Source organism: Lathamus discolor, chromosome 6, assembly GCF_037157495.1.
Source record: "Lathamus discolor isolate bLatDis1 chromosome 6, bLatDis1.hap1, whole genome shotgun sequence".
In the NCBI taxonomy this organism is placed as follows: domain Eukaryota; kingdom Metazoa; phylum Chordata; class Aves; order Psittaciformes; family Psittacidae; genus Lathamus; species Lathamus discolor.
In genome coordinates, this window is record NC_088889.1 from 83,917,483 (window position 1) to 83,935,074 (window position 17,592).

Here is a 17,592-nt window from a genome sequence, read left to right on the forward strand (position 1 = left end):
TGTTAATTTTGACTCTGTGTGCATCCGTTCTGAGTGGCTTTGTGTATCTGTAATATATACAAATGGCCAGTGCCAGTGCATGCCACTTCAGTATAGAAACTACTAGATAAGAACTTCCTATTGCAGAGAATGTAGTTAACTTTTGACCTGGAATTTTCAGGTCTCATCTTTGAAATGGGAATGGCACCTTAAATGTAGGCATGTTCATGCGTCAAAGACCTGGTAGATAAGCTCAAACAGGTCTTCCATGCTATTTTATCAAGACCAGTATATGCTCAACACTTATTCACAAATGCAGGAAAAAAGTAATCACTCAGAGATGTGACAATGTAGCAGAGTTTTACAGGGATTAAATTTGTAGGAAACTGATAGAGGTTTGTCTGTAGATGTTTGGGGATATTTATAGTTTGTTATGTTTTATACTATGTTATGTTGGGAGCTGGACTAGATGACCTTTGAAGGTCCCTTCCAACCCAAACCTTTCTATGATTCTGTTACATATAGTATGTTATAGTATGTTATTTTACGTTAGATGTCAGTTACTTGAAGTCTCTCTATCACAGCAAAAGTCTGAGCTTACAATAAGGTTAAACAAGTATTCATGTTGTTTAACAGACTGCTTATCCCCTAGAGGGTTGACCCTAGAAATTTCTATACCTAAAGGAAAAACAAGAGATGTCAGCACTATATTTCAAATATTCAGTAAAACTCTGCAGAAACTATATTTTATAAAACAGTGCCATTACTATACTAGACTTGTCCTTCAAGTGTCCTTCAAAATGGTCCAGACTCATCTGTCTGGAGATGTTAGTCCTTAGTTTTAAGGCAGGAGATGAAATTGGCAAGAGCAATTAGAGTTACTTAACCTAGCAAGAAATTACAAAGTAATAGGTCACCATGACAAGTGCTGCCTTGTCAGAAGAGCCAAACAGGAATTAGAGAACAGTGAAGGGTAGTTGTAGTTCTGAGTAATGAAATTCCGACTAAAACACTTTTTAATTGCCTTTTTAAAAAATTACTATATGTGCTTATAGTATATTAAAGACAACCATGATGCAGAGAGAAATGCTTCCAGAAGAGTAGAGACATGGCGTCCTACTAGTGCCAGAGCAGAAATTCCATCAGGTCTGTATAGATTAGGGGCTTTTTGTCTTCAATTTGTTTTGTGGTTTGCTTAAAACACAGTATTAAATTAGGGATTTAATTGAAGTTTTTAGAAACACTTGCAACTGTAATGCTGGGGATGTGTTGGGGAATTTTGGTTTGGTTTTGTAAAGTCCTGTGAGAACTTGTTGTCAAAGCTGTTCTAAAGAAAAATGAGGATGTAGATGATTATGGAGTATTTGGCTTGAAATTTTTTGCAGGCGACTTCGAAAATCAGGGTTTTTTTCCAAGTACTTTGGTATATAGAAATTTTGCATTTGTTTTCAAATGCAGAACTGTGTATGAAATGTTTGTCTGTGGGGCTGGGGTTGGTTGATAGGTTTGTTTTAATCCACAGTCACATATGACTCAAAGGCCTGTGATTTAAACCTCAGGCTCTCAATATTGCTTTGTTCATTTTTTTAACTAGGTCCAGTATACCAAAAGTATCCAAAGGTAATGTGCATAGGAAAGTCTGTTCCCTCTGTTACATTGCCAAACAAAGAGGAAATCTGTTCAAGCAGAGAGGTACTTTGCCACTTGCTAATGAAATGCCATTTGAGAATTATCCATATGAATTAATGTGAACATGTTAATTGTGATTCCTTACAATGTATTGTTGCTTAATCTGTTCTACTATTTACTAGCAACCAGTTACTTCATCTGTTTGTCTTACCAGTGGCTATCCAAGTACAGTATTAAAAAGCTTAAACTGGAATTGCCCCGACTGCTGTTTGGTCCAGGCTGTACTCACCAACAGAAAACTGTGGTGTCTCTGCACAAGAAAGTGTCAGCAAAATACTGCACAGTCTTTCCTAGCGTGGAAATTGATGTAAGAATTTGCAGACTTCATCTGCCTACATCGTTGAAAGGTTTCGTGTTTAGGACAATGCATGTTGATCAGCATTTGTGGCTTGCTAGTGTGATATTCCCTTCACTCTTCCCTGGTCTTCTTTCTCAATCATGTTTCTGTTAGAAAGCTAGAGAAAGTTTCTTGTGGGGAATAAAAGATCATTTAGTATGTTTGAAGGGGAAGATGCATGCAATCTGGAGAATGCATCTCCTCTGCTCATAAAGTGTGGAAAAGAATTTTAAAATTTTAAATAAAGCTTTTAAAAATTATATGTAAGTAAAAACTGGAAAAATGTTGCATTGTTAGGGTTTGTGCAATACCTGGGGAGAAGCACAGAAAATTAAGTCCAGGATACTATTGCTCTATTATATCTATAAAAACGTCAGAGATAATGCAGCTGGTTCACCTCTCTAGTAAAATTTTGTTGTTCAGCTCAACTGGCTGAGAGAAGAACAAGGCTTTCCTCATTTGGGTAAACCAGTTATTTAATAGCAACAGAGGCACAGAAACTTTTTTACACTGTTTCATAGAAGTGAAGACAAACCCCCCAAATCTTCTTGATTTTTCCAGGGCATTGTGAAACATCTGCAGTTTCAACCTAAAGAACTGGAAATCTACACTGAACAACTGGAGAAAGTGTTGCGGCGATATATAGAAAGAATACAGTGGCTTCTGTCAGGTACTGGTGTGCATCTGGTGTGTAAAGCACAGTTGAAACATACATAAAATATTCTTGTCTACTGCTTATCATACAATAAATCCGAATATAAATCTGGATCTCAAATATAAATTAATTGGTTTTGCATTTCATTGACTTTTTAAAATGTATTTTTATGAATACAAGAATACAAGAGAATTCATTGTCTATGTAGCTGAAACATCGAGCTTGCTGTGAAATAATTAGGGCTATGATGTAAATTTCTCCTTTTTGTATGTCGTGTTCAGAAATATAGGGTTCCTGGTGTCAGAAGCTTTGTATCCATGGAATATATACAATAACATCAACAAACAAAATTAGCTTTAAAGTTTCTTTTGCTAAGAATGTGCCCTGCTGGTGAAAAGTATTTTGATCCCTCTGTTGCTTATTGAACTACATAGCTGCACACAGATTAGAATTTATTATGTAGAAATATGCCTAGAATAACCCCTAAAGACTAAAGATTTTACAGTATGCTCAATAAAATAATATGTTCAATAAAATAAGCCTGTATAATGACAATTAGTTTTAATGTTCTGGCCCAGGAAGCCGAAGATTGTTCGGTACCATTTTAGAAGCAAATGTCTGTATTTTGATTGATACATCTGGTTCCATGGACCCATATTTGCCACATATCATGAAAGAACTTACCTCCCTTATCTGGGAACAGCTGAGAAAAAATAAAGTCAGGTATGATGAACTACTGATAAAGACTGATATCTGCACTACTTAGTATGTCATAAGATTACTTAATAACAAATAATACAGTACTGAAAAAATACGACTAACTAAGATATGTTGGTGCATAATACATATGTGACATGAACTGCTTTTTCTGTTCTTTTTAACCAACTTTCAGTTCTGATCTCTTTAAGATTTGAGCCTCATTTGCCTGATGCTGTTCGTCCTTTGGGCTCAGAATACCCATAGATATTCTGTTCATGCAGAGTGAGATATGTTTTCTGACTCTCCTAAAGCTGAAGACTTTAATCCAATATTAGGCTCTTGGGTTTTGTGGGGAAGAGAAGTTGGTTGGGTTTTGTGTTTGGTTTTGTTTTGTTTTTTCCTATTTGGTTTGCTTTTGTGTTTGGAATTTGTTTGTTTTATTTATTTCAAAACTGGCTTATCTGAAGTGACTGATATTGATTAGGGTTTAATGTGTGGACCATCTTTCTCCTTAGGTTTAACTTGTTGAGATTTGCCGAAAATACAGAGACTTGGAAGGAGTGCCTTGTAGAGGCAACTGATGAAACATGTCACAGTGCCGTGCAGTGGGTGTCCACATTCCATGCTCATGGTAATACATGCACCCTTATGGCTTTACAGGTTAGTAAATTGTGTACTACATTCTGGAGAAGACTCTGTATCTTGGTGATATAACACTTTCATCTGACTGGTCATGGTTTAGGAAAGTTACTTGGTCAAAGCATACAGCATTTTTGCATGCAAAGCATGAACAGATCTAGAATCAAGCCACTGTTTCTGTCCTCAAGGCTAGTAGATACTAGAATTCATCACTCATACTGAGTTTAAGAAAAATTTGATATAACAGTAGTTGCATTAGTATTTGTTTTCAAATACTAGAGAGAGAAAATAGCTCAAAGTGATGCCAATACACAGCTGTGGCAGTGAGATACTTGCTATGAGCTAAACGGGGATTTTAAAAAGCGGTGTTTGCTGGAATTGCATGAGGATTGAGTACGCAGTCCTTGAACTTCAGTAACAGGTGAATAAACTTTTCTCCTGTAGAAATTTAGTAGTAGTAATAATTTAAAACAGAGACTGAAATAACTTCGAATTTCATGAGATTTAAAATGTTAATTAAAAAAAATGTTGCCTTAAATGTGTGGCTCTTCTTTCAGACAACCTTCCAGTAAATTTTATGGAATTCATCATGAATCAAATCGAGTAGAACTGTAAGGCATGTCTGTATTAAAAAAGTGTTCACAGAGTCAATTACTGTAGCAGTTTTTGGTAATATAAAAAGGCCAATTCCCAGTGAGCCTGATTTGCAGACATTGAGCATCTTTAATTCTTACAAAATGTGATGCAAAAACCTTCTGTTAGCAGTTCTCCAAAACCAGTTAATTTGCTTATTTCAAGTTTTTGGTGATGTTCTTCTTGGGAATATATTGCGTTATGCTACAGATGATCTACTTGTTTATTTTTCAAATTTATATCCTTATTTTTTCATACTAAGTGAAAAGACAACATTCATTTGATTAATGAGTGGTAAATATGAAATAATACTAAATCATTGGAATAGTGTTTTCATTCTTTTCATATAAATATACTAATTATTTAAGCTTATTTTCTACTTTTCAGAAGGCTGTCAGTTTCCAGGGTATAGAGGCACTGTATGTATTGACTGATGGAAAACCAGACACCAGTTACAGTCTGATTTTGACAGAAGTTGAAAGATTGAGAAAGAAACAAGATATTAAAATTCACACCATTTCTTTTCACTGTGCAGACAGGTACACGATACTTTGCAAGAACAATAAAAACTTTAGAATTATTAGTTTATTGTCAAACTGCTGGGCCACATGCTCAGTTCACTGAACAGCATCATTGTCATTTTTCAAGCCATTAAAGGGGGATGTAGTAGAGTGCTCGATACATAGAATTACTGGACCTAAGTTGAAAAAATCAACTTAAAAGTATTGTAATTATGAATATTTTGAGTTTCTTTATTTGCATATCATTTGGTTAACTGGTCAGTAGCCAGTAACTGTCTGTTCAGGTTATCTGCCTAGTGAGGGAGAAACATGTCACTTCTGACTACAAGTTATTCTGCTGTTTTCTTTCCAAAGAAATCTGCTAGTTAATTGTGGCTATTATTTTAGTGTCCCGTTTTAGGATGGAATCAATCCTTGCAGCTTACTTGAAATTAATGGCTGTATGACTATTTTTGACTTTGCAGTGCTAGTGCTTGGGAGACAGGACTCTAAAATAATGATGTATAAATGGCAGTACTAGTGTGTGACTCTTTGTGGAGTCTCCTGGCTTTCAGTTTTCTCCCTGTATGTAAAATATGAACTGCCCTTCACCTGCCAGCCTAGCTTGTGGATTTCTTGGTTTACTTTAAATTTTGGTTCCATTACTACACTGAACATTGTGTCCAAAAGTAGCCTGTTATGACAGCTAAGCAGTGTATATTCCACATTAACAACTGTTAATGCAAAATGATACAGTGGTTTATAGTCATGTCATCCAAACCATTTGTTTTGGTGTAATATTTTTTGAGGAATTCTTAGAAATTCTTCTTCTGTTGCTGTTGCTTTCAAGGAAGTAATTTTCCTAAGTAACTTACTACTTTGTTGTTAACAGAGAAGCTAATGAATTTCTGAAGAAGCTTGCTTCCCAGACAGGAGGGCGCTACCACTGCAGTTTTGGAGATGTAGATGGACAATTGGCAGCACACAGAATGTTGACAGAGGGGTTTGATGATGAAGATGTATGTTAAGTGGACTGGTTTTGTTGGGCTTGGTTTTGTTTCATTTCAGCTTAGTTCTTTACTAATAGTCACACTTCATTTAAAAAAGAAAATTGATGAGAAAAATAAATAGAAGGTTCGTAAGATACTTCACATTGAAACTGAAAGGAGACTTTTGAGTATCTCTGCCAGCTGCGTTGGCCAGGTGATGAAACCCATGAAAGAATTGCACAATGCAGCATAGTTTTTGAAAGAGAAGCAAAAAAACCCAGTAATAATCTTGCATTTGGACACTATGGGTTGTAAGTTAACTTTAGCTTTTACTATGCCTTCTTAGCCTTGCCATCTTGTATTTCATTTATGTAACTGTAAAATCCTTACACTGTTTGTAGCACTTCAGTGCTGCAGCAGGAAACCACAGGGATGGCCAGAGCAGAAGAATCTGTTAGTGAACAGAACCATGTTCAATCCAGAGTTGCTCTGCTCTCTCCTTTCAAGACCAAGACTTCCTCTGCAAGTAGATAGAAAGAGGGAGATTGACAGTTTAGGCTCAGGTAATTAAGGTGGTAGAAATTGAAAATAATAAATAGGTGCAAATTAAAGTAGAATATTTTAATTCTATTTTCAGGATCCAGTTTTCCCTTACTTTGAAGGAGATGATTTAAAGAAGCTTATTCAAGAAGTAGCAAAAGCTAGAGGTTTCTTAAAGCAGGCAAAATCTTTGAGGTGAGTATTAAGAATTTTTCAGTAATTGCTTTTGTATTTCATGAAAGGAAGACAATATCTGACTTTGTGTCTGATATTTAAAAAGGAATCACTGTTTCTTTCCTTGTGCTGTCAATTTTAGTGTTGTTTTTTTTTTTTTTTGAGGCTTAGAAATGGTATGCAAGCAAGAGGGATTTAGTTTTAAGGTTTTACACAATTAGCTACCATCATAGTAGAAGATCTGAGCAGATTCTAACGTATTAAAGTTCAGGGCTGTTGTTTTCCCAGTTGTTCCTCCATTTCTTATGTCAAAGCAAAATTACATTAAGTTGTTCCTCTCCTTGCTTAGTTCTCTTATCTGCCAAATCAATGTGTTTCTCTTTGCATAGATTATCAAAAGAGAAAATTGTCTCTTGTGAATGTGATGTAATGTTCTTTTTAGTACCTCTTCCTTTTTTTATGACTTCTTACTTAGAAATAGAAATTACTTCCATTTTCCAAAATCTTTTTGGGCTCCTTCTATCCCACCTCATCCTGACCTATCTGACTGCATCATCGTCTATTCTCTGCTAGAACTATATTCTCTGCATGGAATAATGTGAGATCTTTCTTCTGTTCTCAGACAATCCCTTCTCAAACCATTTATTTTTCAAGTTGCCGTCAGTCTCCCTTTCTTTTTGCTGCTAAAGACCTGTAAATTTTCTACTAGCCTTTTTCCTGGGAAGATTCCTTAAATCTTCCACTTCACTTCTCTTACATTTCCTGAAGCATCTGACAAATTAATTTTTCTCAGAAAGATCTCATCTCTCAATCTCAGACTTTTTCTGCTTTCCTAATAATTTGACTCTCTTTTTCCTTTCCCTGTTAAGTCTCAAGCCTACCAGAAGAATTTGTTCTGTGTTACAGAGTCATAGAATAGTTAGGGTTGGAAAGGACCTTAAGATCATCTAGTTCCAACCCCCCTGCCATGGGCAGGGACACCTCACACTAAACTGTGTCACCCAAGACCCTGTCCAGCCTGGTCCTGAACATTGCCATGGATGGAGCATTTACCACTTCTCTGGGCAACCTGTTCTAGTGCCTCACCACCCTCACAGGAAAGAACTTCTTCCTTATAACTAGTCTGAACTTCCCCTGTTTAAGTTTAAACCCATTACCCCTTGTCCTATCACAACAGTCCCTGATGAAGAGTCCCTCTCTGGCATCCTTGTTGGCCCCCTTCAGATCCTGGAAGGCTGCTATGAGGTCTCCACGCAGCCTTCTCTTCTCCAGGCTGAACAGCCCCAATTTTCTCAGCCTGTCTTCATATGGGAGGTGCTCAAGCCCCCTGATCGTCCTCGTGGCCATCACCTGGACTTGCTCCAACAGTTCCATATTCTTCATATGTTGAGGACACCAGAGCTGCACACAGCACTCCAAGCGGGGTCTCCCAATAGCAGAGTGGGAGGATCAGATCCTTTGACCTGCTGGTCATGCCTCGTTTGATGCAGCCAAGGATACAGCTGACTTTCTGGGCTATGAGTGCACAATGTGTCTTCCCATCTTTCCTTCTTTACTGTAATTTTTAACTCCCTTCTTTCTGCATAGAATAAGAACGTGGTGCCAACACTCCTTAGGTTTGTCTCCCTTTCTTTTCTCTTCCTCATCTTCTCTTCAGCATCATCCCTCAATATGAAGTTTCCTTTTCCCTTTTCTTTTAGCCATCGTATAACAGGTAACAGTACAATGTGATGCCAGACAGAGATATGCCAGTGGACTCTAATGGGCTAGTTTCCTGGAAGCAGCATAGCCCTGCTGGCACTGCATGCCATCTGTATCTCAGCAGTCTGAATTAGCTCAGGTTGCACACCATTCCCTGCTGCTTCTGGTATAATTCAGAGTTAGTTTTGATACCTACCTAGAACTGGAGTAAAGGACATTTAAATTGTATGATACTTCCATTCATTGTTGCACTTCTTAACTGCTAATCCAAAACCAGAAAGTACCATTTCAATAGTAATAGCAGGCAAAAAGCTTTAAAATGCAATATATCGCCTTAATGAAAAGATTTTCTGTCGCACAAGAACATGGCTAAATAAAGATACGAAGACACTATATGTCTCTGTGAAAAGCTGCATAATTCTTTAGATTTTGTTTTTCTTTCAAACAGGTTATTACTTCAAAAATGGAATATAAACCAAAAGGACAATTCAGGCTTTTAAAAAATGCTCAGGTAAATACCACAAATAGGTGATAGTTTATGTATTTCAGTAGAAGGATAATATCTCATAACCCTCATGTAAAATGTATTAATTTCCAGCAGTGACTTTCTGCAAAGTTGAAAACATTTGTAACGATTTTAGCTCTTAGCTGAGCTAACCCACAGTATAGCTTAGTACACAAAGAACAGTTCAAAGGGAACTATATCGTAAAAGTAGGAAGGGAAATGTGTATTTGTAGTTATTAATGATTTAGCTTTTTCAAAGAGCAAAAAGCTAAGCACATAAGAGGGTTAGGACCAGATGTAATGGCTGTAACAACTATTGTTACATGGGGCTGCATGATTTATCAGTTAAATGAACAAAGCTGATTGAAAAAAAGCCCCCACAAGTAGTAAAGATAGTCTCAGCAAACACAGGACTATTGTTACAAAGTTGTGGGAGAAGCAGCTGGACAAACTAAACCTCTGGCAGAGCCAACCTGCTTTAAAAATTACAGGAAAAGAGATACTGCTGGGTGGAAGTACTTTTCTCAGCATTAAGCAAGACAGAAGCATTTGTCACAGAGCTGTTTGGGAAGAAAAAGTAGACATGCAGTCAACTACAGAGAGTTGCTCTAGAGAACATAGGCCTGCCAAGATATTCACAGAATCACAGAATCACAGAATCCCAAGGGTTGGAAGGGACCTAAAAAGATCATCTAGTCCAACCCCCCTGCAAGAGCAGGGTAACCTACAGTACATCACACAGGAACTTGTCCAGGCGGGCCTTGAATATCTCCAGTGTAGGAGACTCCACAACCCCCCTGGGCAACCTGTTCCAGTGCTCTGTCACTCTTACAGTAAAGAAGTTCTTCCTGATGTTAACGTGGAACTTCCTATGCTTCAGTTTACACCCATTGCCCCTTGTCCTATCACTGGATATCACTGAAAAAAGCCTAGCTCCATCATCCTGACACCTACCCTTTACATATTTGTAAACATTGATGAGGTCACCCCTCAGTCTCCTCTTCTCCAAGCTAAAGAGACCCAGCTCCCTCAGCCTCTCCTCATAAGGGAGATGTTCCACTCCCTTAATCATCTTTGTGGCTCTGCGCTGGACTCCTTCCAGCAATTCCCTGTCCTTCTTGAACAGAGGGGCCCAGAACTGGACGCAATATTCCAGATGCGGCCTCACCAAGGCTGAGTAGAGGGGGAGGAGAACCTCTCTTGACCTACTAACCACTCCCTTTCTAATGCACCCTAAGATGCCATTTGCCTTCTTGGCCACAAGAGCACATTGCTGGCTCATGGTCATCCTCCTATCCACCAGGACCCCCAGGTCCCTTTCCCCTTCACTACTTTCCAGCAGGTCAACCTCCAACCTGTACTGGTACATGGGGTTGTTCTTCTCCAGATGCAAGACTCTACACTTGCCCATCAAAGAACATCAAAGAACCATTCATCAAAGAACTGGGTAAGGCAGATATGTAGTGAGACTGTTTTTTAAAGTTCTTATTTCTATAGCTGAAGTTTGTATTTTGGTTTGTAAACATTGCCCAGTCATTCAAAGAGAAGGGAAAAAGTACCTAGTGAGACCCACTGGTTAAGAATGCTTTCTTCCTGGAGAATAGAATCTAGAGCCTGGTCAGGTATGTGCAGAATTCAGCATATAAAGGCTGATCACTAAAGAGAGGTGCTTGGAGAGGATACAAATACATAATCACCCTGTAGTAGCAAGAAAGTTGTTACAGGCATATAGAGACAGAGGCTACTGTTCCATGGCCACCTCTGTCTTTCAGCCTTCCAAGGTAAACTATTGCTTGTAGAGTGTATAGAAAGACATACCTGTAGAATGACTAAATTAAATATTTCCTTACATGTAAGTAAGGAAAACTGAAAGTTAATCAAGTTAATTTATACTTGTTTTCCATTACCATTTTGCTAAGGGTGATGGTGAGCCTATGCAGTTTATATATTTTGAATTGTGTTTTTAAAACTATTCATGTGCTTGACTTGTAGGATTGAATTTTAGATGAAGAAAAGATGGAAGAGATTTGGAGTGGTACCACTAGCCTGCTTCCTTTCAGAGTGTGCTTAAAGCTTACAGCTTCAAGGAGAAAGAGGGAAGATGTATTCTTTGTTGTCTCAGCTTCTGGAAGAAGTTACAGATAAGTGCTGCTGACTTTGTAGGACTCAAAGTAAATCAAGCCCCTGAACACTAAGGGCTTATGTTTAAACATATGCAAAGGATATTTTTCAATGTAACTAATGCAAATTTTAAAAGTGTATGTGTATTTCTAATATAATTAGTAGTTATACAGGGTCACAGCTTTTGTTTCTCTTCTATTCTGCTGCATCATACTAATAATTGCTTCAATCAGTTGGTGGTATGGCCAAGATAACTTTTTTGGCAGTTGGTCTGAGACTTCTTTGCTGGTGTTCATTATCCCTAACAGATGGGACAGGTGGCTGTGATACTAGAAAGAGAATTCTTTGTGCCAGTTTTGCATCAGAAGCCTAAGAGATAACCTTAGTGCGGAAAAAAAGGCTTGGAATGAACGTTTTTGCCAAAGAAGTTTGCTAATATTTATTTCAACACATTGTTCCTTGTGTTGGCAGTAGAGAAAGATTTAGAGTTGGTAACTGAGAAATCATCAGACATACAAGTAAGTAGTGTCTTGTTGCTCATAAAGCCTGGTTATGTTTGTATAACCAGACACTGCCAGTCTACTAAGCAATTTTGTTAGGTTCTTACATGTTTCCTGTCCTAAAAAGATTAAAAATGCTTGCTAGTAACATATAAGAAAATGAAGTTTAAGCTAACTACAGTGATAAAGCATGTATTTTTCTAGTTGATTTATGAATATGAAATACACTTTGCTTTTTTACTGAGAAACTCTGCAATGACAGCTCACTGGTATTTTGTAGATGTTTACTGTTGTCTTTCAGAGGGTTAAGAGTTCAGGTGTTTAATGTATGTAATATTTAATAAAAATGTATTCAGATTGCTAAATTCAGACACTTGGTATGAATTTGTTCAGGAGCCATTTGCATGTCTGAGTGCCAGCTGATGGGAATGACTGGATATACCTTCATACGGGAGATACCTTATGTCCCTCCATCTGTTTTGTCTCCATAAGGAATTAAAAATTTTCTACCATAAAAGCTTCTTTTTAGTGTTGTATGCTCTGCAGCAGCTGACTCCCGCATCCCATGTTAGTACCAGCCTACTGTGGACTACTGAGGTTAAAATGGTGTTTTGTGCTATGCATCTATCACTTCTTGTGGCATATATGTTAGCATATATGTTGGTACATGTGTAACTGTTGAGATGCTTTGATATGAAAATGTTAATTGTAAATAGGATCAGTTACATTTTCATTTGGGGTATGTAAATATTAAATGATGAAATATACTTGTGCAGGTATGTTAAATTATATCAGAGACTTCCTGTGAGATAAGATAATGCACATGTCAGATTTTGCAAATGTGGATAAGCATCAGAATCTCTCAGTGTGTTGTTTAGACTGCATTCTGACAAACTTCTCATTTACAGCCTTTTGTTTTTCCCTGTGTAATATTTGGTGTTCAGAGATTTTACTCATTCAAAACACAGTGTCTCTGTAGACTGATCATCAGTGTGTCTATCCTAAATTCATGGCAACCTACACTAATGCTCACCCCATCACTCAGCTGTTTTGGTGTAGACTGGTCATTCGTTTCTGTGGGCAGAGCATAGCAGGTTTCTCTGGTTCCCTTCAGCATGCTCCCAGACTTGCAGAAGGTGTTAGGTATTCAGGAGTCTTCTCTGTGCTGGTGGTGTGAGCTCAAGGGGCTTTTAAGTTCAAGAAAAATGCAACTGAAAAGCAAGGAACAAATGTTGATGTTAGAATCTGTGTAACCACAGAAGCTATGAAATAGTTGGATGTTACAGTATTTAGCCATTACATCCTGTCCAGCTTAACTTCTTTTGCAAGTGTTTCCAGGCTGTGCAGCCTCTCTCTGTGCTTCTGAAGCCTTTGCCTTGCTTGACAGGCGGCTGAGTCCTGCTATCTATTCAGAGCAGCTACTTCCTTTAAAATATAGTTTCTGTCTCCTGGAAACTCCCATCCTACCTGCTCCCATCAGTTTTAAGGAGATGGTTCAGTTGTGATGACCTGACTAGTTGAGTGCTCTGTTAATGACTTTTCAGTGTTGGTCTGTCAGGTATATGTCATTTGCTTCCTGGAATGCAATTCACTGTATTCATGACATAATAAAAGAGGAGTTTTACAATTAATAAAGATACATATTTTTTCTGGCAGGTTGTTTGTAAGTCGTGTCATTGCCGTGACTCACTGAGTATGTTGATTTGCATGCAGTGAATTAAACAGCCAAACCAGTTGCCCTTGAAGTATGTGTTCTGCCGTCTATCAGGAGAGTGCTGTTTTTGCAGCAAGAATGGGTAACTGTGAATAGCTTTTAGTTAGAATCATAAATTCTGCCCAGAATTTGGTAGGTAGATTAGGCTGAGCTTGTAAGCCACAGGTTTATATACTTTCGGTGATTTGGGCTGCCTTTGTCATTGTGACCACAGTTTATCTGGTACCAAGCTCTTCCTTAGCAGAGAAATAACTAGCAAACAACAAATCTCTCTTAGAAGCTTTTTTCTTTTTCCTACTTGGAAAGTTCTGCAGCTTATGTTAAAAATTTCTGTAGGAGAGGATCTGGTTCGAGACCATCTTCAAAATCTGAACGCACACAAGTCCGTGGGACCTGATGGAATCCATCCGCGGGTCCTGAAGGAGCTGGCGAATGAAGTTGCTAAGCCACTGGCCATCGTATTTGAAAAATCATGGCAGTCAGGTGAAGTTCCCGACGACTGGAAAAAGGGAAATATAACCCCCATTTTCAAGAAGGGGAAAATGGAAGACCCGGGGAATTACAGACCAGTCAGTCTCAACTCTGTGCCTGGTAAAATCTTGGAGCACATTCTCCTGGACAACATGCTAAGGCACATGAAAAACAACAAGGTGCTTGGTGACAGCCAGCATGGCTTCACTAAGGGGAAATCCTGCCTGACCAATTTGGTGGCCTTCTATGATGGAGCTACAGAATTGATGGATAAGGGTAAAGCAGTTGACGTCATCTACCTGGACTTGTGCAAAGCGTTTGACACTGTCCCACACCACATCCTTCTCTCTAAACTGGAGAGATATCAATTTGATGGATGGACCACTCGGTGGATAAAGAACTGGCTGGATGGCCGCACACAAAGAGTTGTGGTCAATGTCTTGATGTCCGGCTAGAGACCGGTAACGAGTGGTGTCCCTCAGGGATCGGTGTTGGGACCGGTCTTGTTTAACATCTTCATCGCTGACATGGACAGTGGGATTGAGTGCGCCCTCAGCAAGTTTGCCGATGACACCAAGCTGTGTGGTCCGGTTGATACGCTGGAGGGAAGGGATGCCATCCAGAGGGACCTCGACACGCTTGTGAGGTGGGCTGATGCCAACCTTATGAAGTTCAACCACGACAAGTGCAAGGTCCTACACCTGGGTCGGAGCAATCCCAGGCACAGCTACAGACTGGGCAAAGAAGAGATTCAGAGTGGCCCTGCAGAGAAGGACTTGGGGGTGCTGGTCGATGAGAAAATGAACATGAGCCGGCAGTGTGCGCTCGCAGCCCAGAAAGCCAACCGTATCCTGGGCTGCATCAAAAGGAGTGTGACCAACAGGTCGAAGGAGGTGATCCTGCCCCTCTACTCTGCTCTTGTGAGTCCTCACCTGGAGCATTGTGTGCAGTTCTGGTGTCCTCAACATAAAAAGGACATGGAACTACTGGAACAAGTCCAGAGGAGGGCCACGAGGATGGTCAGGGGACTGGAGCACTCCCGTGTGAAGACAGGCTGAGGAAGGTGGGGCTTTTCAGCCTGGAGAAGAGAAGGCTGCGTGGAGACCTAATAGCAGCCTTCCAGTGTCGGAAGGGGGCCTATAGGGATGCTGGGGAGGGACTCTTTGTCAGGGATTGTAGTGACAGGACAAGGGGTAATGGGTTAAAACTTAAACAGGGGAAGTTTAAATTGGATATAAGGAGGAAATTCTTTCCTGTTAGGGTGGTGAGACACTGGAATCGGTTGCCCAGGGAGGTTGTGAGTGCTCCATCCCTGGCAGTGTTCAAGGCCAGGTTGGATGAAGCCTTGTGTTGGATGATTTAGTGAGAGGTATCCCTGTCCATGGCAGGGGGTTGGAACTAGATGATCTTGAGGTCCTTTCCAACCCTACCTATTCTATGATTCTATGATTCTAATAATAACAATAGGAGATAAATGGAACTTTGCAAATTAAACTTGGTAGAAATTATGACAAGTTTTTAAATGGTATCTGACTGGCATAGTGCAAAACAGATCCTTGTCTTCCATCCATCCTAAGCTGTCTCCCGTGCTTTTGTAATTCCTCCAATGCTTTTTAGGTGTGAAAACAAACCATGTAGTAGTCATGATGATTTATACTTCTCTCTTCCCATGCAGTAACTGTTAGAAAACCTTTAAATTAAAATGAAACCTATTAGGATTGGTCTTCAATAATCTTTTTAAAGCCCATTTATATGTATAGCTCCTGTGGCTTTCTTGTTTCCTCTGCGATTCCTGTATGTAAGAAGCCAAGCTGTCATCCCTGCTCATTATATAGAAACATGCCTTTATTCAATACAAGTTAATGCAATATTTTTATTTATGATGCATTTGTTTTCCTTCCCTTCATATATTGCATAAACTGTCTCCTTTTCTAACCAGACCTGAGAGAGCCTGATAAAGGTCATATTTATTTTTGCTATAAGAAGTTGCTTTGTTTCTTCCTGTGATTCCACCCTGATGTGGCAATGCAGTTTCACAGTTTTCATTTCATTTGACCTGTAAATCAGTCTGTGCAGCATGCAAAGCAACCAGGAACACAGGGTAAATGAGAACAACATAACTTGAAAAGCATTTTAGATTACACATTCCAAGGCTGTGCTTTGAACTGTTTGTGTGTGCTTTATTCCTCCCATGAGGAAATGGTGAAATATGCAGAAGCCTCAAACAAATAAATACACAAAGACATAGGAAAAAGGAAGGAATAGATTGAGGATGTTTATATATGTTAACTAAGAACCGAGGTATTTAAGGAGAAAAGGGAAAACACATCTAAAGTGCTAGATACTTTTGGTTTTAGAAACACTGTATCTGGTAGTATTAAAAAGAAAAAGCCATTAACAGATGACTGGATATAAGAAAAACAGAAAAAGCAAAATATCTTCTCTACTAAATGTGCTTTTGGAACTTTGTTAGTATTATATTAAACAGAAATGTATAATTACATTGTTATGCAGAGAAGAATTCTTTACAAAAGGTACTGAAATGCATGGTGATGAATGCTTAATATCTTTCTGTAATGAAAAAATTAGAGGGAGCTTACTGCCCAAGGATCTTAACTTAGTCCTAGCATACTGTTGTTTGGCTGTATTAAGCATCGAAAATATGCCTTTTGTCCAATAACAGGAATAAGGATCTGCATCTTCTTTTCCCTTCTGGCATGCACTTACAGTGTGACATGGGTAAGTTGTTTTGCCTCTGTATTTTACTTTTCTAATTTAGCAAGGAATGTGAAGAACATTGCGTTATTGTAAAGTATTAAATGTTGCATTTGAGCAATGCATACTTTGGGTATGTAAATTAAATGTTGTTGCATTAATATTGTGTTGGGGAAATCTTTTAAGGACAACTTCATTCCTTAGAAATATTTGATATGTGCCAATGTTTAGCATTTGATTATATGAAAAATAAATATTCTTAATTTTCCTTTCCCAAATTCAGATCCCATGATATCTCTTTTTGAAGCAAAATTTCTAAGCACAGTGAGATATAATGTTTAGAAGAAAGTTCCATTATTTTCCATTAACATTGCAAGGCCTTCTGATTTAAATGCTTTTTAACATTTCCTGTCATCCTCACTTAAAATGTGAATATCTCACTATTGTGACTTCAGTTCTCTCAGCTCTCTGGTTTAGACTCAATCCTTGTTATGAGGATGATTGTTTTTGTAGTCACAAAGAGCTAAATACCTTTAGTCAAAAGTACTTACACCCTACAACAGATCTGTTCAGACTTCTTTGGTGTTGCAGAGAGCATTAGCTCTCTGGTACGCTGTCCAAACTAGTCTCACCACTATGAGTTCATATGATTGCATCAGTACATATGATTGGGCATCTGGATGTGAACAAGTGCATAAGGAGATCTACAAACACATGATGAGCTTAAACAACTCTACTAATTACAGCTTAGATATAGAATTTTTAATAAGACAAATGAGATTATATTTTTATGCTACACTTATTTCAGCAAAATCCTATCTTCGAGATAGCTTTGAAAGACAGCTTAGTCTCTTAAGCTTTTCTGCTATTCTTGTGCCCTTGGGCACTGTAGAACATCCCATCCTGCCTATGACTCATGCCAAACGTCCGGCTGTCATTTTAACTCAGACCTCTGGCTAGCTTTTCATGCTTTGGTTAAGGCTTCTTTCTGCATAGTGTCTTCCACAGAATTAAAACCCCTCATCCAGGTT

At 38.6% G+C, this 17,592-nt stretch overlaps 1 protein-coding gene across 1 annotated transcript in view; it reads left to right on the forward strand.

Annotated features, from left to right (window-relative positions):
• The window catches only part of VWA3A (von Willebrand factor A domain containing 3A), a 33,242-nt gene extending 19,928 nt beyond the window's left edge, over window positions 1–13,314 (forward strand). Inside the window, exons 24-34 of the mRNA XM_065684315.1 lie at window positions 1,035–1,125; window positions 1,574–1,671; window positions 1,823–1,975; window positions 2,567–2,675; window positions 3,239–3,383; window positions 3,875–4,019; window positions 5,019–5,170; window positions 6,024–6,150; window positions 6,758–6,855; window positions 8,984–9,046; window positions 11,033–13,314. Coding sequence (XP_065540387.1) covers window positions 1,035–1,125; window positions 1,574–1,671; window positions 1,823–1,975; window positions 2,567–2,675; window positions 3,239–3,383; window positions 3,875–4,019; window positions 5,019–5,170; window positions 6,024–6,150; window positions 6,758–6,855; window positions 8,984–9,035 — 1,170 coding nt within the window. The 3' untranslated portion in view covers window positions 9,036–9,046; window positions 11,033–13,314. The remainder of the gene's footprint in view (window positions 1–1,034; window positions 1,126–1,573; window positions 1,672–1,822; window positions 1,976–2,566; window positions 2,676–3,238; window positions 3,384–3,874; window positions 4,020–5,018; window positions 5,171–6,023; window positions 6,151–6,757; window positions 6,856–8,983; window positions 9,047–11,032) is intronic.
• The last annotated feature ends 4,278 nt before the right edge of the window (window positions 13,315–17,592 follow it).